General features: G+C 45.1%; 1 protein-coding gene across 2 annotated transcripts; it reads right to left on the reverse strand.

Moving 5' to 3' along the window:
- Positions 1-12,476: 12,476 nt before the first annotated feature.
- On the reverse strand, positions 12,477-20,041 carry LOC123058094 (uncharacterized). 2 transcript variants are annotated; one of them, XM_044480917.1, is made up of 5 exons: positions 19,801-20,040; positions 19,301-19,694; positions 13,461-14,376; positions 13,197-13,341; positions 12,757-13,056 (listed from the first exon to the last, which is right to left on the reverse strand). In XM_044480917.1, exons 1-5 carry the CDS (start codon positions 19,971-19,973, stop codon positions 12,933-12,935), a joined length of 1,752 nt encoding a protein of 583 aa, XP_044336852.1. In that variant the 5' UTR covers positions 19,974-20,040; the 3' UTR covers positions 12,757-12,932. The 2 variants fall into 2 exon arrangements, with proteins under 2 accessions (XP_044336851.1, XP_044336852.1); XM_044480916.1 differs by having other exon boundaries at positions 12,477-13,341; positions 19,801-20,041.
- Between the last annotated feature and the right edge of the window lie 4,952 nt (positions 20,042-24,993).

The raw sequence follows: 24,993 nt of genomic DNA on the forward strand, positions 1-24,993 counted from the left end.
TCAAGCCCAGCTCGGTCCATACATCCTGCGCTCGATGGCGGATAAAGAAGCATGGTTGAATGTCCTCCACACCAATCGAGGCATTGGGGAGTGCATAGAATGTGTCGACCTGGAAGTATTCCATAGCAGGGGAGAGCACCTCGCACCACCTTCCAAAGGAAGTGTTTGATCTTTCTTGGGAGCCTCAAGTTCTGGCTGTTCTTATAGACGGAATTTAACTGTGCATTCCCCTGTCCATCGTCACTCACTAGTCTAAGCCCATAATGATGTTCGAGCTTCCGATGATACACTAAACGAACAGAGAAGGTCCCAGATTGGGTACTGTTTCAAGCAACAAAATCATCAAAACCTTCAACATTAAGTGGAATTTGTAAAATTCTTTGAATATCCACCGGAGAGAAAATATCTCGCATAAGAACCTCATCCCATTGTCTTTAGTACGGGTCTATTAATTTTTCTACCTTTGTCAACATGGTTGCACCTCTTGGTGTGAGGACTTTGCATGATAATAATGGTTGGAATCCAAGGAGATATATCTGTATTTAGACAAATTTAACACAAGAATTTTGGGACGAAGGAAGTATTAATTTGTGGTCCAGTCCCAACTCGCCAAATGCAGCCCCTCCGAAAAGTTTCAATCCCGGCGACTATGCTTAAGCTTTCTCAAGTGTATGAGGATCCCTTTTTCAGTCATGATTTCAAGATATTGCCATTTGGATAACATTTTATACACTCAACACATGTGCACACAGAGAGTCATGGTTCTAGATTAGTCGTCATCACTACTTCACTAACATAGCAAGTTTAAAACTGTGAAGGTCCCTAAACACCAACCCCCTTCCTTCTTCAGAATGCATAACTACCACGAAGAAAATCAATGCATCTTCTTTTTATTTCCCCACCAAAACCAGAAATTTCATCAATAATTAACTTGCAAACTCTCTTTGATAGTTTGAACACTGACATGGCATCACTGTTTTAAATAGCCCGTTATAGCTCCGCTATAGCACGCTATAGCATTTACAGAAGGTCTTGTGCTAAGAGACTTTGATCCAAACAAATGAACAAACGTTTTAAATAGCTCGCTATAGCATTTAGAAAAGGTCCGCCGCTAAGAGGCTTAGCGCGCTATTTAAAACTATGCATGGCATACGATGGAATTTCTTGAGAAATAGATTTAATCAAAATCTCCTTTATTTCCATAGGGAGGATCTTTTTTCTTTCCAACCCTTCAGCCGCTGACATACTCTATCAATAAGATGTTGAAAGCAACACTCCTGTCGACCCGTACCATAGTAGGAAGTCCCAACTACTCCCTCCGCCCGTGAATAAGTGTACATCTATCTTTTGTCTTAAGTAAAAGTTTTAAAATTTAGACCAACTTTCTAGAGAAAAGTAGGAGCATTTATGATACTAAGTTAGTATCACTAGATCCGTTTTCAAATGTACTTTTACAATATACCCATTTAATGTCATATACGTTACTATTATTTTTTGTTAAGTTGGTCAAAGTGTTAAAACTTTGACTTAGAATAAAACTAGATGTACACTTATTCGTGGAGGGAGTAAGTGTCAGAGAGAGCTTCCATGACAAAGTTCAATTTCTGCACACATTTTCTCTGACACAGACATTAATTAGAATTAGGGATGAAAAAATGCTAGACTTAGCGGTACTCACAAGTTGCCCAGAGCTAGTGCAATATGTGTCGAGCATCCATTTCAGAGTGCTTGCATTATGAGCCTTTACTTTCATAAAGATCAGAGAGTCATCTACAAATAAAAGATGAGAAATAGATGGTGAGATTCTGCATACTCGATACCTGCTACTCCACCCACCTCCTCTCCATGAGCCAAAGTACTAGCAGAAAGAGATATGGGGATAGCAGGTAGCCCTGTCGAAGACCTATAGAGGGTGACCTTCTCGGTCAGTATCATTAAATCGAACTCTGTAGTTGGATAAGGATACACATTCCATGATCAATTCAACACACTACAAATTGAAGCCATCTTTAGAATCATCAACTTTAGATTATCCCCACTCAACATGATCATAAGCTTTGTTCATATCCATTTTAACTTCGCAGTAACCATAAGACCCACGGGGAGTTCCCTCCCTTGACTTTGTGTTCTTAGGTTGGTGGGGAGTTTCCGCAAAACAAAAGGCTGGTGGGGGGGGGGGGGTCTCAAGCACATGTTGTTTAACTAGAAAATATGATGCAAGAATCTAATTCCACCAGTTTATTAATAGGGGTACGCACTGAGAAGTGGGTGATGATTGTTTGAGAGAATATCTCAACCTCTTACCATAAGTCCCGTTATCATCCTTTTAGGTAATCCTAATGAATTTATGCTAATCAAACAAATGAATAAACTTCTCTATCAGTTCTTAGACATAATACTCATTAAATACAAATAGAGAATTGTGACTAAAATTCGACATCCCATATCTATTCTCTCTATAACTACCTTCTCTAAACACCTATTCCTCTCCCCAATAGTGACAAAATGTATTGTAGGGTTAACCTGAAATGACATTTTTAGATCCTGAAAACACGCTTTCCGTTGGGCCAACTTGAAGTGTTGGAACATGTCTATAATTCATAATATATAATATTGTTGGGAAACGTAGCATGCAATTTTAAAAAATTTCCTACGATCACGCAAGATCTATCTAGGAGATACATAGCAACGAGAGGGGAGAGTGTGTCCACATACCCTCATAGAACGAAAGCGGAAGCGTTAGATTAACGCGGTTGATGTAGTCGAATGTCTTCACGATCCAGCCGATCCAAATACCGAACGTACGGCACCTCCGTGTTCAGCACACGTTCAGCTCGATGACGTCCCTCAAACTCTTGATCCAGTAGAGGGTCGAGGGACAGTTCCGTCAGCACGACAGCGTGGAAACGGTGATGGTGATGTGATCCGCGCAGGGCTTCGCCTAAGCACTACGACGCTATGATCGGAGGAGTAAACTATGGATGGGGGCACTGCACACAGCTAAGAGAAGTCTTGGTGTGCCTTTGGGGTGCCCCCCTGCCCACGTATATAAAGGAGGGGGGAGAGAGGCCAGCGGCCAGGAGGGGTGCGCCATGGAGGGAGTCCTACTTGGACTCCTAGTCCAAGTAGGATTCGCCCCCCCCCCTTTCCTTTCTTCACCGGAGGGAATAGGAAGGAGAGGGAGAGGGAAAGGGAAGGGGGACGCCGCCCCCTCCTCCTTGTCCTATTCGGACTCCCTAGGAGGGGGGCGCGCGGCCACCCCCCACGGGCTTCCCTCTCTCTCCCTTAGGCCCATGTTGGCCCAACACTTCCCCGGGGGGTTGCGGTAACCCCTTGGTACTCCGGTAAAATATCCGAATCACTCGGAACCATTCCGATGTCCGAATATAACCTTCAAATATATGAATCTTTACCTCGAGACTCCTCGTCATGTACGTGATCTCAGCCGGGACTCCGAACAAACTTTGGTCACCAAAACACATAACTCATAATACAAATCATCATCGAATGTTAAGATTGTGGACCCTATGGGTTCGAGAACTATGTAGACATGACCGAGACATATCTCCAGTCAATCTCCAATAGCGGAACCTAGATGCTCATATTGGTTCTTACATATTCTATGAAGATCTTTATCGGTCAAACTGCATAACAACATACGTCACTCCCTTTGTCATCGGTATGTTACTTGCGCGAGATTCGATCGTCGGTATCCTCTTACCTAGTTCAATCTCGTTATTGGCAAGTCTTTTTACTCGTTCCATAATGCATCATCCCATAACTAACTCATTAGTTACATTGCTTGCAAGGCTTATAGTGATGTGCATTACCGAGAGGGCCCAGAGATACCTCTCTCCGATACACGGAGTGACAAATCCTAATCTTGACCCATGCCAACTCAACAAACACCTTCGTAGACACATGTAGAGAATTTTTATAATCACGCAGTTACGTTGTGACATTTTATAGCGCACAAGGTGTTCCTCTGGTATTCGAGAGTTGCATAATCTCATAGTCAGAGGAATATGTATAAGTCATGAAGAAAGCAATAGCAATAAAACTAAACGATCATAATGCTAAGATAACGGATGCGTCTTGTCCATCACATCATTCTCTAATGATGTGATCCCGTTCATCAAATGAAAACACATGTCTATGGTAAGGAAACTTAACAATTTTAGATTAACGAGCTAGTCAAGTAGAGGCATACTAGGGACACTCTGTTTGTCTATGTATTCAAACATGTACTAAGTTTTCGGTTAATACAATTCTAGCATGAATAATAAACATTTATCATGATATAAGGAAATATAAATAACAACTTTATTATTGCCTCTAGGGCATATTTCCTTCAGTCTCCCACTTGCACTAGAGTCAGTAGTCTAGATTACGTTGTAATGATTCTAACACCCATGGAGTATTGATGCTGATCATGTTTTGCTCGTGGAAGAGGCTTAGTCAACGGGTCTGCAACATTCAGATCCGTATGTATTTTGCAAATCTCTATGTCTCCCTCCTTGACTTGATCGCAGATGGAATTAAAGTATCTCTTGATGTGTTTGGTTTCTTGTGAAATCTGGATTCCTTCGCCAAGGAAATTGCTCCATATTGTCACAAAAGATTTTCATTGGACCCGATGTCGGTGTCAAAACCGGATGATCTCGGGTAGGGGGTCCTGAATTGTGCGTCTGAGGATCGAAGATAACAGGACGCAGGGGACACGATGTTTACCCAGGTTCGTGCCCTTGTAATGGAGGTAATACCCTACTTCCTACTTGATTGACTTTGATGAGTATAGGGGTTACAAGAGTTGATCTACCTCGAGATCGTAATGGCTAAACCATAGATGTCTAGCCTATATGATTATGATTGCCTCTACGGACTAAACCCCCCAGTTTATATAGACACCGGAGGGGGGCGAGGGTTCTACAAAGTCGGTTTACAGAGAAAGGAAACTATGCGACTAGACGCCAAGCTTGCCATCCATGCCAAGGAGAGTCCCATCCGGACACGGGGAAAAGCCTTCATCTTGTACCTTCACGACCCATTAGTCCGGCCCATGTCACATAGCCCGACCATCCGAGGAGCCCTTAATCCAGGACTCCCTCAGTATCCCCCGAACTTGCCTTCAATGACGATGTAGTATCCGGCTTATGTCTTCGTCTTTGCAAGGCGGGTTCTCCATTGTACTCCTGACTAACGATAGTTCGGCCGCACATTAAATACCATTTTCTATCGTTTCTTTGCTACCGTCGCCTTGGCTTCCACGTGTCAAGCGAATGTGAATAGTCTAGGTGTTTCTTTACAAATAACCCCTTGACCATGCGGGAAAGGCACCTATTTAAAGAGATTAGATTTCAGAGACCATTCCCCACCCCACAGAAATCCTTAGAACTCACCATAGGAAATCGCCTAAACATGGCTAGTGCTCCTAGCTCTTCCTCACGCCCCAATGGCCCTCAAAAAGGCAGCTGGGAAAGTTGTTCGGTATCCCATGCCCATCTGAGAAAACTTCAGACTCAGGGATACCTTCTGCCCGCAGATCTAGTCTCCGTTCAGGTTAGATTAACTTCCATTGACGGCGAAGCCCTGGCGGAAAATTTCCCCAATCCTTCTAAAGAGGATCGGGTGTGCTTCGTCTCATTCCTCTTGAGAGGCGTAGGATTTCCTATTCATCCTTTCCTCAGAGGTCTACTGGAGTATTATGGCCTTCAACTGCACAATCTGACGCCGGGCTCCATTCTGCATATTGCGGGTTTCGTTGCTCTCTACGAGCTGTTCCTGGGCGGCGAGGCCCATTTCAAGCTATGGCGGAAATTTTTCTGCCTCATCCCTCGCTCCCAAAAGGGATCCATATTTGAGGTGGGCGGCGCCGAAGTATGGCACATAGCCGGGACTGGATACCCGTCCGACACTCCGAAGAAGGCATCTGAAGAGTGGCCCTCGGAGTGGTTTTATATTGAAGACGTCATTCTTCTGGACCCATCCAGCGTGGTCTTCCCGAATTCTCCAGTGCTCCTTTAAATAAGCGCGCCAGCTGGCGTCCCCGAAGCCTCGAAGAAGAAGATAGTGCAGAAGTTTCGAGACTAGCAAGTAAGACCAGAGTACTTGCCAACTCTGGGCTATCAATAATTGAGGTAATGGCAATTTCAATAATGCGATGCGTTCAGCCGCTCCAATCTAGGGGTTTTCCCATGTGGCATTACAACGGGGAGGATGATGCATCCCATTGTTTACGCAAGGGTTTGGACAACTTTGCCGCCCTGGCCAGCATCTTAGCTGATCTTTTCAAAGGGGAGAAGGAAGACTTCACTTGCTTGAAGTGCCGGGAAGGTTTTTCCATGTACAACCCCATCGACTGGGTAAGTTTTTGATGATCGGCTTTACTTAACCCTTTTCCAGAGTTACGCTAGTTGAATTTAATCTGGCTTCTTCTAATAGGAATGGAGAAAGATCGTCGAGGGGATCTACAGCCCTGCTCCGCAGCCAGAGGATCATAATTTGGACCTAGATCCTGGATATGAAGAGATCCGGACATATTTATATCTACTCAATTCATCTATGAAGGTCAGAAAATAACGATACCCGCCGCGAGCTTCAACACTCATCGGACTGCATACATCAATATGTATTATTTCCAATAAGTCAGTTGCTCGCTCCATTGTTCCGGAGAACGGAATCTTATTAGTCATCTTGCCCATGAGGCATGGTTCGCAAGCATCAAGTGATTCATAATCAAGTGATTCCAAAAGCCCATCAGCATGAGGTTTCTTTATGCGCTTTACACCAATATGACCTAAACAGCAGTGCCACAAATAAGTTGCACTTTCATTATTAACTTTGCATCTTTTGGCTTCAATATTATGAATATGTGTATCACTATAATCGAGATTCAACAAAAATAGACCACTCATCAAGGGTGCATGACCATAAAAGATATTACTCATATAAATAGAACAACCATTATTCTCTGATTTAAATGAATAACCATCTCACGTCAAACAAGATCCAGATATAATGTTCATTCTCAACACTGGCACTAAATAACAATTATTCAGGTCTAAAACTAATCCCGACGGTAGATGTAGAGGTAGCGTGCCGACGGCGATCACGTTGACTTTTGGAACCATTTCCCACGTGCATCCTCACCTCGTCCTTAGCCAATCTTCGTTTAATCCGTAGCCCCTGTTTCGAGTTGCAAATATGAGCAACAGAACCAGTATCAAATACCCAGGCACTACTACGAGCATTAGTAAGGTACACATCAATAACATGTATATCAAATATACCTTTCACTTTGCCATCCTTCTTATCCGCCAAATACTTGGGGCAGTTTCGCATCTAGTGACAAGTTTCTTTACAGTAGAAGCACTCAGTCTCGGGCTTAGGTCCAGACTTGGGATTCTTCCCTTGAGCAGCAACTTGCTTGATGTTCTTCTTGAAGTTCCCCTTCTTCCTTTTGCCCTTTTTATTGAAATTAGTGGTCTTGTTAACCATCAACACTTGATGCTCCTTCTTGATTTCTACCTCCGCAGCCTTTAGCATCGCAAGCTTGAGAATTCTCTTTCCCATCCCTTTCATATTATAGTTCATCACGAAGCCTTTATAGCTTGGTGGCAGTGATTGAAGAACTATGTCAATGACACTATCATCAGGAAGATTAACTCTCAGCTGAGTCAAGTGGTTATGATACCCAGACATTTTGAGTATATGTTCACTAACATAACTATTCCCCTCCATCTTGCAACTATAGAACTTGTTGGAGACTTCATATCTCTCAACTCGGGCATTTGCTTGAAATATTAACTTCAACTCCTGGAACATCTCATATGCTCCATGACGTTCAAAATGTCTTTGAAGTCCCGATTCTAAGCCGTAAAGCATGGCACACTGAACTATCGAGTAGTCATCAGCTTTGCTCTGCCAGATGTTCATAACGTCCGGAGTTGCTCTTGCAGCGGGTCTTGCACCTAGAGGTGCTTCCAGGACGTAATTCTTCTGTGCAGCAATGAGGATAATCCTCAAGTTACGGACCCAGTCCGTGTAGTTGCTACCATCATCTTTCAACTTAGCTTTCTCTAGGAACGCATTAAAAATCGAGGGAACGGTAGCACGGGCCATTGATCTATAAGAACACGTACTAAATTCATGATAAATTAAAGTTAAATTAATCAGATTACTTAAGAACTCCCACTTAGATAGACATCTCTCTAGTCATCTAAATGATCATGTGATCCATAGCAACTAAACCATGTCCGATCATCACGTGAGATTGAGTAGTTTTCAATGGTGAACATCACTATGTTGATCATATCTACTATATGATTCACGGTTGACCTTTCGGTCTCAGTGTTCCAAGGTCATATCTGCATATGCTAGGCTCGTCAAGTTTAACCTGAGTATTCTGCACGTGCAAAACTGGCTTGCACCCGTTGTATGTGAACATAGAGCTTATCACACCCGATCATCACGTGGTGTTTCGGCATGACGAACTGTTGCAATGGTGCATACTCCGGGAGAACACTTATACCTTGAAATTTAGTGAGGGATCATCTTATAATGCTACCATCGTACTAAGCAAAATAAGATGCATAAAGGATAAACATCACATCAATCAAAATATGTGACATGACATGGCCATCATCATCTTGTGCCTTTGATCTCCATCTCCAAAGCACCGTCATGATCTCCATTGTCACCGGCTTGACACCTTGATCTCCAATCGTAGCGTCGTTGTCGTCTCACCGACTATTGCTTCTACGACTATCGCTATCGCTTAGTGATAAAATAAAGCAATTACATGGCGATTGCATTTCATACAATAAAGCGACAACCATAAGGCTCCTGCCAGTTGCAGTTAACTTTTTATAAAACATGATCATCTCATACAACAATTTATATCTCATCACGTCTTGACCATATCACATCACAACATGCCCTGCAAAAACAAGGTAGACGTCCTCTACTTTGTTGTTGCAAGTTTTACGTGGCTGCTACGGGCTTCTAGCAAGAGCCGTTCTTACTGCGCATCAAAACCACAACGATTTTTCGTCAAGTGTGTTATTTTGACCTTCAACAAGGACCGGCCGTAGTCAAACTCGATTCAACTAAAGTTAGAGAAACAGACACCCGCTAGCCACCTGTGTGCGAAGCAGGTCAGCAGAACCAGTCTCATGAACGCAGTCATGTAATGTCGGTCTGGGCCTCTTCATCCAACAATGCCGCCGAATCAAAGTAAGACGTTGGTGGTAAGCAGTATGGCTATTATCGCCCACAACGCTTTGTGTTCTACCCATGCATATCATCTACGCATAGACCTGGCTCGGATGCCATTATTGGGGAATGTAGCATGCAATTTCAAAAAATTTCCTACGACCACGCAAGATCTATCTAGGAGATGCATAGCAATGAGAGGGGAGAGTGCATCCACGTACCCTCGTTGACCGAAACTGGAAGCGTTAGATTAATGCGGTTGATGTAGTCGAACGTCTTCACGATCCAACCGATCCAAATACCGAACGTACGGCACCTCCATGTTCAGCACACGTTCAGCTTGATGACGTCCCTTAAAATCTTGATTCGGTAGAGGGCCGAAGAGAGTTCTGTCAGCATGACGGTGATGGTGATGTGATCCGCGCACTACAACGCTAAGCACTATGGCGCTATGACCAGAGAAATAAACTATGGAGGGGGGCACCGCACACGGTTAAGAGAAGTCTTGGCGTGCCTTTGGGGTGCCCCTGCCCATGTATATAAAGGAGGGGGGAGAGAGGCCTGCGGCCAAGAGGAGGGGCGTACCATGGGGGGAGTCGTACTTGGCCTCCTAGTCCAAGTAGGATTCGGCCCCCCTTTTCCTTTCTCCACCGGAGGGAATAGGAAGGAGAGGGAGAGGGAGAGGGAAGGGGGGCGCCGCCCCCTCCTCCTTGTCCTATTCGGACTCCCTAGGAGGGGGGCGCGCGACCACCCCCTGCGGCTTCCCTCTCTGTCTCTCGCTTAGGCCCATGTTGGCCCAACACTTCCCCGGGGGGTTCCGGTAACCCCTCGGTACTCCGGTAAAATATCCAAATCACTCGGAACCAATCCGATGTCCGAATATAACCTTCCAATATATGAATCTTTACCTCTCGACCATTTCGAGACTCCTCGTTGTGTCCGTGATCTTATCCGGGACTCTGAACAAACTTCGGTCACCAAAACACATAACTCATAATACAAATCGTCATCGAACGTTAAGCGCGCGGACCCTATGGGTTCGAGAACTATGTAGACATGATCGAGACATGTCTTTGGTCAATAACCAATAGCGGAACCTGGATGCTCATCTTGGTTCCTACATATTCTACGAATATCTTTATCGGTCAAACCGCATAACAATATACGTCATTCCTTTTGTCATCGGTATGTTACTTGCCCGAGATTCGATCGTCGGTATCCTCATACCTAGTTTAATCTCGTTACCGGCAAGTCTCTTTACTCATACTTTAATGCATCATCTCGTAACTAACTCATTAGTTACATTGCTTGCAAGGCTTACAGTGATCTGCATTACCGAGAGGGCCCAGAGATGCCTCTCTGATATGCGGAGTGACAAATCCTAATGTTGATCTATGCCAACTCAACAAACACCTTCATAGACACCTGTAGAGCATCTTTATAATCACCCAGTTACGTTGTGACGTTTGATAGCACACAAGGTGTTCCTCCGGTATTCGGGAGTTGCGTAATCTCATAGTCAGAGGAATATGTATATAAGTCATGAAGAAAGCAACCGCAATAAAAGTAAACGATCATAATGCTAAGCTAATGGATGGGTCTTGTCCATCACATCATTCTCTAATGATGTGATCCCGTTCATCAAATGAAAACACATGTCTATGGTCAAGAAACTTAACCATCTTTGATTAACGAGCTAGTCAAGTAGAGACATACTAGGGACACTCTGTTTGTCTATGTATTCACAAATGTACTAAGTTTCCGGTTAATAAAATTCTAGCATAAATAATAAACATTTATCATGATATAAGGAAATATAAATAACAACTTTATTATTGCCTCTAGGGCATATATTTTTTCAAATATTTCATTTATATGGAAAGCGAAATGCTTGAATAGAGCATGTAATCTTAGTTGTGTTGTTTTAAGCAAAAATGCAACAATAATTTAGATGCATGATACACATGAGCATCATATACACACAAGAGGTCATCCGCACTATCTTATGCAACCTATCCACCTCAGCAAGTCTGCCACATCAACATTTCGTCACCGGCTTACGGATGGGCCCGTCAAGCACAACACCCCTGCCAAATCACTATCCGCTACCGTTTGACCAGCAAATAGAATGGACCTCTCTCTCCTTCAATAGCCCTCTCGCGAGTTGCAACCCATCCCTCCTTTCTACAGAAATATTTCCCATGGCTACAGTAGAGTGCAATGATTGGGATCCATCTCTGCGTGAGGCCACCCCCTCTGGCACCACTGTCTGTCCGACTCCCCTCCATATCACGATTTCCCATCAATGACAGAATCAACAAATTGTGTGGGCCGGAATCTGCAACCATCGATGGCTGCGCGGCGGGGGCACAAGCTGGCAGTGCGGTGAGGTTAGATCTATCAGCCAGAGGATGCTGCAACTGGCCACCAACATGCTACCACGGGCTCCACAAGGAGCTACAACCAGCCACCGAGTGTGCTATGAGGATGGCGCGAGCTACGAATTGTCATCGCCGACGCACATTTTGGGCGATGTTGTGCCCAGCGGCCGGCGATGCTACGACACCCATCACCTGCTTCTGCAAGGTGCGTGGCGAGGATGACAGGGTGCTACGACAATCATGATCAATACCGCGACTGTTGCGGCCACAGGGTCTGCGACGAGAGTCTGCGAACAGCGGCGCATGATGCTATGTTCGACGAGAAGGTGCGGCTCGCTCAAAGTCAATGTTGTGCTCCTCTTGTCTCTGTTTTGGACGAAGCGAGTGAAAAGATGATCATACGGAAGAGATCAAATGGTTTTAATTGGGCCCATCGGACGTCACACGTGCGACCAGCCAGGCGGTCGCCCCGATCGGCCAGTTTTTCTGGACGATTCTCCTAAAATCGCCCCCTTCATAGATTCTTTCAGAATTGTCACTTCATTTTTTTTCTTCATAATCCTAACTAATTAGATCTTAACTAGATAGGTTTGTAAAAAAAATGAAGTGACGATTGTAGGAGAAACTGGGGAGGGGGTGGGGGGGGGGGGTGATTTGGGAGAATCACCCAAAAGAACTGGATGTCTCAATCGGCAAGACATAAACCGGCAATCTCCAGTGAATAGTAGGCGCAGACAGATCGAATGGTTTTAATTGGCCCAATCTTACTACATGCGTGCGACCTGCTATACGCTCGTGCCGGTCGCCAACCAAGAAATAAACCGGCAAGCTCCAGCGAACAGTAGCCGCAGATGCTCCAAGCGGACTCCGCCGTGTGGCCGTAACCAAACCAGATTTTTATATTCGGAAAACTCTACCTATCTTTCTACCAACAAACCGACGAGGATACCCAGTTCTAACCCTAATGTTTCTAGATTCTGGAAAAGGGTTAGATCTATCATCACTGATAGATCAGTCAATCTAGTTTTACACAGAAAGAAAGTTGTAAACATTTTTCAAAATTCTCCAACTGAACAAATGAATTTGAATTAAAGCAGTGCCGATCAGGCTCCTTTATTTCCAGAGCCTGCAGCATTTCCGCTCCTACTTCCAAAGGGTAAACAGGAGTGCACCGGCACAGAGTTGCCCTGCGTGCTATCGCTTGGCACCAGTATATGCTTCGCCCCGGGAGTGAGCTTCACCAGTCCTGATCTCTCCTGCACACCCCGACCACTCGATGAATTGTTGGGAACTTCTTGAATTACATGGCCTGGATGGCTGAGTGTATAACTCACGGAGTTAAGAACGCAAACAGACGAGCTTGTTGAATCTACAATATGTTGCCGAGGCAAATTGGCATGGCAAACTGAAGATGGTGCCCCATGCTGTCCGGTTATAGGCAAGAATGGTGCTGCCAGTGGTTCTGCCCCAGGGATAGGATCAGAGAAATAACCGCGAGAAGGCGGCGAATTCAGCTGATAGAATGCTGCACCATAACTGGGAGGAGGTGGACACCCCAATAGAAAAGGCTGATTGGTCTGCAAGTTTGGAAAATCACCATACCTGTTTTCATATGATAGTTGATCTCCAGAAGATACATGTGCTGTAGGAAACAGGCTACTGGAATCATGTGGAGTCATGTATTCAAACTGTGCCTGGCTTGTGCTTGAATGATATGTTGAAGCTTGAATTGTACCGGTAGAATTTACTGCAAAATCGGGAAACTTTGAGCTTGTAAAGAGAAAAAAAGGCTGTCCTTATCGCAAGAACACATTTGTCTTTATTTACATATAATAAAGCCGGGCGGAAGCCTGTTTCGAAAAGTACCTTTATGTTTCTGTGCAGTCTCAGTAAACGGTTCACCTCTGGTCATGCAAACTTCGAGATCTTTGCCCATCAAACAAACTGTCTGTCTCGTAGAAGGACTAGTCTCACCGAGTTCTCTTAAGCTCAGTGGTGGACCAACAACATCCGCGTCATAAGCTTTGTTTGCCTCTCCATGCAAAAATGTGTCTGCCGATCTTGAACTCCTTACTCTTTCCATGTCAACAGCACGTGGCTGGTTTTCCGGTTTCTGTGAATTGGAAGACAAATTCATCCAGTTTTCTCTGCGATCAAGCAATTCAGCCTCTGAATTAAAAGTTTCACCATGTGTATTTTCAAGATTGGGCACCTCCAAATTCGAATCATAGGTGCAGTCCAAATAAGTACATTCCGGTGGTGCCATATTCAGATCAATCAATGGAGCAGACATCTCTTTGTTACTAAGCTCAGCAGAGTCATCATGATCGTCTCGCTTATTTGCTTCATTAGTTTTGGTGAATGCTTCCTTGGGCATATGTGAAGTACTACTTTCTATAGCTACACATTTTTCTTCTCCCATAGATGTGGATGAAGAAGTAGCATCCGACAACAGTTTGCACAGACTTTGCTGTTGAGGTAGCTCACAACTATGCATCTTACTGCCAAGTACACCATCTGCTTCCGAGAAGTTGACATGGTTCAGTGATTTGCGACAGAGTTCTAGTACCTCCTTCTCCTTCGAATTGCCATGTTTGCGCCTTGTGTACGTTAGAATGCACTTTTTATTATTATCAATGCACTTTTGTGTGTCAGCCTTCTTCGCATCATTGATCTCCTCAGATATATTTTCTGTCTCTTTTCTGTGATGCTGTGAAGTCTCAGGTTTCTGTGATCGATGAGTATCCAGTCCATCAGGCAAGTTTGGACTTTCAAGTGTGTCCTATGTACATAATTGAGCAGCGTTATTTCAAAACATAAGATACATATTAACCGTGAGTACGAAAAATAAATACTATGAAAGTGGACATAACACATCACATTTGCACATGTATACCTTCAAACAAATCATCAGGAAGGCAGAACGAAAAGTCATTGAACATATCTTGTTATTTTTTCTGTTCTTCTTAAATTTGGCTCACGGAAATTTAGCACAAGTGTGTTATAAAGAATTCAGCTGGTCTTGCATATTTTTTTTAGAGAAAAGGCATACGCTCGACTTTATAAATAAAGCCACCAGGCAGAGTTCTGGTCTTGCATATTTGCAGCTAGTAGGTGAAACATTCATTTACACGCACTGCAAAACTAACAAACTCAGATGTTCTTCTCTAAATACAACTTGTTAGCTAGTGTCAGCCTCGGATGTCATCACCATGTTTAGGAAATACTCCCTCCATTCCTAAATATTTGTCTTTTTAGAGATTTCAAATGGACTAGCACATACGGATGTATATAGACATATTTAGAGGGTAGATTCATTCATTTTGCTTCGTATGTAGTCATCTGTTGAAATCTCTAGAAAGACAAATATTTAGGAACGGAGGGAGTATATAGCTTTTAAGTTCCTAGTAACGTAACATTTCTTGTAACCTAATGATAGACACACACACACGTGCATATATAGGTGCTCTAATAAATGACTAACATGTCTCTAACACTTTGCGTAAGAATAAATGTTTGATCCATTTTGATGCTGGAAACAATTGATATGGACACATGCACTAGTGGACTTAAAGGTGAATTAGATGAATATGCGTGTGTGTGCGTGTGTGTGTGTGCGTGTGCGTGTGCGTGTGCGTGTGCGTGTGCGTGTGCATGTGTGTGTGTGTGTGTGTGTGTGTGTGTGTGTGTGTGTGTGTGTGTGCGATCAAATATCCATATGGATTATTTAATTGTCAGTTTGAATTTTGGACAGTGAATAGTAGAATCTCCTGTTGGACACATAGTAATGGATTCATACAGACTAACTCATACACCAGATTGGACAGCTCTACATAATCAAGTCCAGTTGAATAGACCAAGAACATTGCAGAAATAATATGCAAAAAAAATAACATATCTTACATTTATGCAACAGCTAAAGATATGCAGAATTCAAACGGTAAAATGAATGCAATAATAGAACATTTGTGTAGTTTATTATTATTATTATTATTATTATTATTATTATTATTATTATTATTATTATTATTATTATTATTATTATTATTATTATTATTATTATTATTAGTAGTAGTAGTAGTAGTAGTAGTAGTAGTAGTAGTAGTAGTAGTAGTAGTGTATATATATCATCACATAAGATAAACAATTTAAGGAATGAGTACTGTGCGCAAACTACGGAGTTTTCTAAATCTTTCCTCATGGTACATGAAAATTCTGCCAAAAGTGTATTTACTGTACACAACACAGACATAAACCACACCGGAGACGAGGTACAAGAAGTCCAGGACGAAATCTAGGAATAAATTGCCAAGATGTAGACACACAAATATCCTTAAAATGAACTGGTATGTGCACATGTCAGATGATTTGGGCCCAAATGTCAAAGCAAAGGTTGGGTTATGTAAAAGTAACAACCAGGTGAAAAGCAATTCTTTTTATAGAATAATCCAATCTTACATGCACAAATTCACAACCATGTTAGTTTACGCAGCTAAAATCACATACGACAACATGTCGTCACTCAAAAGATACTTCATGGGATGGATAAATATACTTCATGCACATACCTAGTATTATGTTTAATACGAATTCAAATCATGAAAAAAATTCAAATACAACCGCAAATAAATAATCACTAAATTTCTAGTCAAGTAGAAAACACAAAGAAACGTGTTCTCGTCCATTTCTAGACAAAGGATGGAAAAACATGGTGGTTACTGTTGGTTCTATAGTTTTCCACCCCTAGTTCATTGGTCTATACCTTCCCAGCTTTTCGATCTCTCAAATACATCTTCTACTTAGATAAGAATTTGTAATGCATGTTCCAAAGTACAAACATCATGATTGAAATTTTATCAGAAACAAGAGAAGAAAATAGAGACATTTAGAAAACCCTTTTCTACCAATGCAAATTAAATGTATATATAGGCTAGTTTTCTATATTGTGATCGGAATGGTCAAACTGTAGATGTATATAGTACCCGAACACGAACCATCGGATGGACCAAGATTTGGGTGCACCGGTGATCCCAAGCCTGGTGCAGACTGTAATATTTCTTATATTTTCTATTGTTCCCTAAGTTTGTGGAAGCGTTTTTATTATGGTTCTTTCGTTACATTTAGAACTTTCTATCACACTAGCTTAAGAATGAAAATTGGTACACTACAATGAATGCAAATAAGCACCTACTTCAAATGCATAGCGAGAATGCAACTCTCCCATTCAAGAATTGAGCCCATGTGCAGGCTTGTAAAAGTATACATTATATCTAGCTATCAATACATCGTGGCTGAAATTATCGTGTTTTCTTGAGAGAGAAGACCCTACCATGCGATGTAGTTGTTTTGTTCAATAAAAAGTTCACATCCATGGTATTATAAAAAATATTATTTTAACAAATATCTTATATGGTGATGATAAACCAATCATATTAACTTCCAACTTATGGTAATTTATGAATATGCATGCCCAATTTTATCCAACATAGTGTGCACAATGTGCAAGACCACCTTAAACGCAATCCATATATTAATTAATATACATCTATTTTATTAAGACATGCCCAAGTAAGAATTTGTATACCCAAAAACTAACGACAAAAAGATAGTAAAATATATATACAGAGAACATAATGTCTAGCTTGTTGTGTGGCTCTTGATACATATTACATTAATAATCTTGGAATAAGTTAGGAAATACATCGGTGCACGCATATAACAAACTCAAAAAAGGTGAGACAAAACACAACCAGAACACACAACTGTCAGAACCAAGACAAAACACAGCATTTCCTTTACGAGGCAAAACTTTAGTTTGCTTTTTAATTACATATGTTCAACACACCTGCTGGCCCATTGCACCTGGGGAAAAGAATACAAATAATCCAGCACTAACAAACAATGTCATCACATCCAGATAATCAATGGTCTAGCATACTGCCATCAATACCATGGTTGGAATGATGACGGCAATAGATGTGGCAACAGCAATCAAATATAGGAATTTGGGATGATTAGTTTCCCTCTTAGGTTAAGTATAGTTATTTCCTTCTCTTTCTAAGCTATCGTATTACACATCTTTTCAAGCAGTATAGGCACACACACCTCTACATAAGATGAACCAGCATTTTGATCATCAAGCAAGGAGTAGTGATAGATCCCTCTCTCTACTATGTACCCTCTTCTTTCAAGCAGCTGTGCCATCTGGCATTCTTTCACAGTACTCGCCCATTGGTCAAACTATCAAAGTTCATAACATGAACGAGGAAAACAAGCTATCAAACTAAATCGGGACAGTGGTTATTGGGGATACTTGTTGTTGTAGAACATAGCGATAACAGTTTTTGAAGAAAAGTAACATGTTTTGTGACCAAGCTGCTGATAGAACTATGTAATCAAGTGATATAATTTTAAAGAACAAATTCATAATCTAGTCCTTAGAGAGCAAATAAATGGGCTATTAAATCTTAAAAGGTGCATCACATGATGAGCCTTGTATGCAGGCATGTACTATGGGTGTATGCATATTACGAGCATTATCTCTATGTGAAATGTTAATGATTTATACAATGCATAAATTTTTTAAGCACTATATATCAGATGTGAAGAAATGAGGCTTACATTCCCACACACTTGAAACTTAGGTACAAGTTTGGAACCTAGGTGTGGATGGGTTTACCCCATCGACATCATACATGTTAAATTTCTATCCTATTCACTACAGGAAAAACACACTACGCTGGGTGTAGAAATCACCCGGCGAAGGATGAATCTACCTCCGCGTACCGTATGCCGTGTGCGCCACTCGGCATCAATTACTCGGTGTACAGTTCATCGGTATACAACCATAAGCCGAGCGTATTATGTCGGAGTCCTGACGTACGGATAGGCCGAGGCAAAAACAGCAGCACACGGCCAAAAAAAAAAGCAACTAACGGCCAGGTCGTTGTGGTGTACCACACGGTCAGTTCACGGCGTAGAGGCATGTAAGCCATGTGGCCGATATAAAACTCTTGGCGTACTGGAAAACACAAGGCAAAAGATGACTTCCTTGTAGTGATTAATCTCCTCAACTAGCTAATTATTGGAACTCCATAATAGAGTACAAACAGCAGACCATGCATCATGCCAAACATATGGTGACAGGCTGACTGTTACATATTGGAAAGTGCCACGCGTACACCATCTTCAAAACATTGTTCCTATGCATGCCTAAGGTGTCTTGAAACATTTCCACACCAGCTATCATCACATAGATTCACATATTAAACACAACTCACCATGTAGTACAAGGTGTGAGAAAAAGGCAACACGATAGACCATGCCATATACTAATAATACTATAAGGCCATCTACAATGGGGGCGCTAAGACTGGGCGCCAGGGTTATTTTCCTGGACATTAAGTGTGATTCCCGTCCCAAACTAAGATATTGCTAGTGCATGCATATCTAACGAGTTCCAACGATCACACATGGTCTAATCAGACGGGAATATCAATATGCAAACTAGGATATTGATAGTGCGATGGTACAACTCTAGTTAGATTATTACCACTCATCAGTTAAGCAAAGCAACCAAAAACTGACCAGCAGATCAAAAGTAAAAAAAAACAGGGCAAAATAACGTAAGGATAACAACAGATGACATCATTGCGTTGACAGACAGGCAGAGGTGGGTTGCGATAACGATGGACTGGATCACGTACCTTTGTAGCCGCGAAATTCCCCTCAGGCTCTCGCCCTCCGGTGTTCTCCGGCGTTGCAGTCGCGGCCGCCTCCTCCCCCAGCCGTCTCCGCTTCCACTTCTCCTCCTTTGCCTGCCTCACGATGGTGCACAGCGCCTCGTCGCCGTCCACCTGCGTTTGCTCCTTGCATCCGCTATCACCGCCGGGAGGCACGTCCAACGCTGGCGCTGGGTCAAAGAGGTCAGAGATGGACCGCTTTTTCGGCGGCTTAGCCGCAGCAGCAGCAGCCACGGCGGAGGCGAGCTCGTCCGCCCACCACGAGAACCTCGGCGCCTTGATAGGCGGCAGATCCTCGATGTACAAGGGAGGACGACCCTCCGCCGCTCCCTCGACCCTCATGCTCTCCGCGTACCTCCTTCGGATAAATCACAGCGAATAGATCAGAAAAAGAAAACACGCACACATGAAGACGACAACCATAAAATAAAATCGACAAAACCAGGCGGCGCATCGACACCAACCTGATGGAGAACGCGGCGGAGGCCATAGATGCGATGTTGAAGCACTCCCTCGGCGCAAATCTACCTGCGATTTCTGAACGGATTTGGTGCTTTGGGGAGATATAAGGAGGCGTACATATATTATTATTTAATGATAAATTACAGTATATAATGTGGCAAGGTTTTGATAGCATGGAGGCGAATAATTTACGCCAGTGTTTTAGGGGTCGATCGGCCAGGCAATCGGATCGGCCGAACGGCCACTCCACCTGCCGTGCCGCGTCCGATTAGACCACGTGTAATCACTAGAACTCGTGATCCACGTCATCCTTTCCGTACTTTTGATACTCCGAGCATGGTTAATAATATGGCCAGCTGATGGCTATATAAAACTGTCATGTCATTTATAGCCATCATCTATATGCACTCATACAATAATGTGGGCTAGCTACACTATCAAAACAGGGCCCGGTGCCGACAGCCATATATATGCCGACGCCCCCCGTCGGCCTAGTCCAGGATATGCCGACAGCCGGATCCAGGCCGTCGGGCTATCACGAGCTATCCCGTCGGCACAGATGAGCCGTCGGATTAGGCCAGCCTACGCCTACAGCGGCTGTCAGCATAGTTGCTGGCCCGGCGGCCCCGCTCGTGACATGCGGCTAACGGTGTCCGATCTATGTCGACGGCCGAGACGGACGGCCGTCGGCATAGATGCGTGTGCCACGTCATCGATCCGAGGCGCATCGACCATCATCTATGCCGACGGTTGCCGTCGGCATAGATGCCACGTCATCGATCCGCGTCGCGCCGTCCATATCTGCCCCTGGCCTCAGCTATGCCGACGGCAGCCCCTTTTTCTTTTTGCATTTCATATAGAATTTTTTATGTTTTTACGTATTATTATTTGATTAACTTACATGTAGCATGTGTTAATATAAGCATGAATACCATACTTTTCGATTCTATACGGAGGGGTGTAACTTGCCTCACGGATGGCGCAACTGCCGGCCGACACCTGGAGGGGGGAAACAGCCGCATCGGGTCTATACGGAGGGGACGTTGCACCCAAGTGTTTATATGGGATGACCTACCACAACCGGGTGGTGTGGTGGCATGTCTGAAGAGGCGGCACACATCTCGGGGGTGTAGGCCCCTCACGCACGGCGCTGCCGCCGGCACCTGGAGGGGGGAAACGGCCGCGCCGGGTCTACACGGGCGGGATCTTGCTGTGGGTTTGGTCAGGATCTTGCTCCCAAGTGTTCCTATGGACCGACCTAACATAATCGGGTGGAGAGGTCCACTGGTTAAAGCCCGCCCATGGAAAGTCAAAGGGCTAGATCTCGTGGTCAACCGCTCCAGGGTTAGGCAGGACGGGAGCCCTCGGGGGTAGCAATGCCACCGGAGTGTCACACATGCCCCCATACATGCGGGGTGGTGTGGTGGCATTTCTGAAGAGGCGGAACGCGTCTCCGGGGTGTGGCCCCCCTCACGGACGGTGCCACCGCCAGCACCTGGAGGGGGGAAACGAATGCGTCGGGTCTAACGGAGGGGATGTTGCTGTGGGTTTGGCCCGGATGTTGCTCCCAGGTGGCCCTATGGGCTGACCTAACACAACCGGGTGGAGAGGTCCACTGGTAAAAGCCCGTCCATGGAAAGTCAAAGGGCTAGATCTCTTTGTCAACTACTCCAGGGTTAGGCGGGACGGGGACCTTGGGGGGGGGGGTAGCAATGCCACCGGAGCATCGCACCGGGCCCTCATACATGCGGGACGGGATGGTGTGGTGACATGCCTGAAGAGGCGACACGCGTCTCCGGGGTGTGCCCCCCTCACGGATGGCGCCGCCGCCGGCACCTGGAGGGGGAAACGGACACGTCGGGTCTACACGGAGGGGATCTTGCTGTGGGTATGGCCCGGATGCTGCTCCCAGGTGTTCTTATGGGCTGACCTAACACAATCGGGTGGAGAGGTCCACTGGTCAAAGCCCGTCCGTGGAAAGTCAAAGGGCTAGATCTCATGGTCAACCGCCCCGGCGTTAGGCGGGACGGGGGCCATGGGGGTAGCAATGCCACCGGAGTGTCGCACCGGGCCCTCATACATGCCGGGAGGTGAGTTGGCATGTCTGAAGAGGTGGCACGTGTCTCCGGGGTGTGGCCCCCCTAACGGACGGCGATGACACGGTAATAGACGTTCTGCGATAATGGTGCGGGCGTGAATATTATTAAATAATTGGAGCATGATAAAATCATGAGTTTTTTACATGACGTGGGCACATGTGCTATAGGACTGATGGTAATTTTTCATAATTTTTGGTGATGGAGAAGTATCTGAAAACTTCCCACTACACGGATTGCCCTTCGCGTGTCTACGACTATGGCCGTCGGCCTCCGGGGGCTAGCATGGCGCCAAATCTTTCGTAGGCGGCCTCTCACAAGTCTGGAAGTGTTGTGGTGGTTGCAAACTCCCGGCACGCATCTTTGGGGTGTGGCCCCCCTCAAGGACGGCGGCGCCGCCGGCACCTGGAGGGGGAAACGGACGCGTCGGGTCTACACGAGGGGATGTTTCTGTGGGTTTGGCCCGGATGTTGCTCCTAGGTGTCCGTATGGGCTGACCTCACACAACCGGGTGGATAGGTCCACTGGTCAAAGCCTGTCTGTGGAAAGTCAAAGGGCTAGATCTTGTGGTCAACCGCTCCAGGGTTAGGCGGGACAGGGGCCCTAGGGGGGGTAGCAATGCCACCGGAGCATCGCACCAGGCCCTCATACATGCGGGGTGGTGTGGTGGCATGTCTGAAGAGCGGCACGCGTCTCCGGGGTGTGGCCCCTGATGTAGGGTATCTTTCACAAAAGTAGCGGATCCCGTGATGAACACAAAGAACATGAGGGGAAACACGAGAGAATCACTAAACCAACAAGAAATAGTCACACATATGCTAGATCCTTGAGTACATAAGAGATCACACGATCCACGGTAAACAAAGGTAGCCGGTCTTCTCTGTGAGGAGGTCTTGAGGTTCTTCCCGTAAGGGGGTCTTGAATCCGCTTGGGGGATCTTCTCCGAGGAGGCGCTATCTCCGAGGAGAAGGTAACCAAGGGGATGAGCAAAGCTCTCACACGAAATATGAGCTAATCCATTGCTAACCCTAGCTAGGAGGAATAGGAGGTCTATTTATAGTCTTAGTGCAAATGGGGGCGAATGGAGGGGGTACATGGGACTCGGGCTCGAATCCTGTGCACAGACAGGTACCGGACATCCGCTGGGGGCCGGTCGTCCGGTGGCTCACGGGCGGCCGGACCTTCGGTAGTCGTCGGTCGTTCGCTTGTTCTGGCTCGGATGTTGAAGTAGAGGATTTACGGAAGTGGCCGGTCGTCCGGTTGCCGGACGTCCGGTGGCGTCGGACTTCCGCTCGTTTGGCTCGTGTCCGGGGTCGCCGGTCGTCCGGTCCTGGCCGGGTGTCCGCTCGCTGTAGCTCTGCTGGGGCTTCAGGCTCCGGACGTCCGGTCTCGACTGGTCGTCTGGTGGCTGGGGCTTTGTCCGCAGCTCTTCTTCTTCTCCGTCTTCGCACCCATCTTCCTCTTCTGATTCTCCTTGCTCCTTAGCTTCTTCATGGCCAACTCCTTGATACCTGAGTATGCAAAATGTCTCCGTTTGAGGTAGTAGCCATGTTTCATGTGCATCGAGGTGGAATTGTGAGAGGAGAGATGTCACCTCGGTTCCGAGAGCTCTTGCACGTGCTTGTGTCATGGGTCCACTAGGAACTTGGTGAGACGATGGTAGGTCCATGGGGATGACCTTGGGATGCTCCGCATCATCTCCCCTCCCTTGGGGAAGATCCGACCTTGGATCAAATTCTTCATCACCATGGTAGGGCGAGAGGTCCTTGACATTGAAGATGTTGTTCACGTTGTACTTGTCGCGCGGGAGGTCGATCTTGTAAGCGTTGTTGTTGTAGCGTGCAAGAATCTTGAAGGGTCCATCCGCTCGAGGTAGAAGCTTGGACTTGCGTTCAGTGGGGAAGCGGTCTTTCCAAAGGTGTAGCCACACAAGATCACCAATGTTGAATACCATGGGTTGCTTGTTGATGTTGTGCTTGGTCGCAAGTCGTTGTACTTGGCGCTCGATGGTGTGCCTTGTATCTTCATGCACCTTCTTGAGATGGGTCACACGTGCACTTGCATCCATATTGATGCGCTCTTGTAGTGGTAGAGGAAGGATGTCCAATGGGGACAATGGGTTGAATCCGTAGACGACCTCGAAGGGGGACTTGCCGGTTGTTGAGTGTCTTGCGCGGTTGTAGGTGAACTCGGCAATAGGTAGACACTCCTCCCACTCCTTGATGTTCTTCTTGATGAGCACGCGAAGTAGAGCTGAGAGTGTGCGGTTGGTCACCTCCGTTTGGCCATCGGTTTGTGGATGATACGCCATGGAGAAGAGTAGCTTGATTCCGAGCTTGGCGCATAGGGTCTTCCAAAAGTAGCTTAGGAACTTGACGTCGTGGTCCGAGACGATCGTCTTTGGCACTCCATGTAGACACAATATTTCCCTACAAAAGAGATTGGCAACATGTGAAGCATCATCTATCTTGTTGCAAGAAATGAAATGTGCCATCTTAGAGAAACGGTCCACAACGACTAATACCGAATCCTTTCCATTTCTAGTCCTAGGCAAGCCAAGTAAAAAATCCATGCTAATATCTTCCCATGGTTGATAAGGAATAGGGAGAGGCATGTAAAGGCCATGGGAATGGGATTTAGACTTGGCTTTGTGACATGTAGATCATCGGTTGGTGAAGCGGTTGACGTCGCGAAACATCTTTGGCCAATAGTAGTTCTTGGAAAGCGTAGCAAAAGTCTTGTCGCGTCCAAAATGTCCCATTAGTCCTCCTCCATGAGATTCCTGCAAAAGCAACAAACGAAGAGAAGACTCGAGGATGCAAAGCTTGTTAGCTCTGATAAGATATCCATTTTTGATGTAATAGCGTTCCCAAGAGGTATGCGTCAAACACTTGGCATAAGGAGTAGCAAAAGTAGGATCATAACCATACAACTCTTTTATGTGTTGAAAGCCAATGACATCCAATTCAAGTTGAGTAACAAGCATGCATATGCGGGAAAGGGCATCCTCCACAGTATTTTCCTTACCTTTAATGTACTTGATGATATAAGGAAACGACTCAATAAATTCACTCCATTTTGCATGACGCTTGTTCAACT

This window comes from Triticum aestivum, chromosome 3A (genome assembly GCF_018294505.1).
Source record: "Triticum aestivum cultivar Chinese Spring chromosome 3A, IWGSC CS RefSeq v2.1, whole genome shotgun sequence".
Classification (NCBI taxonomy): domain Eukaryota; kingdom Viridiplantae; phylum Streptophyta; class Magnoliopsida; order Poales; family Poaceae; genus Triticum; species Triticum aestivum.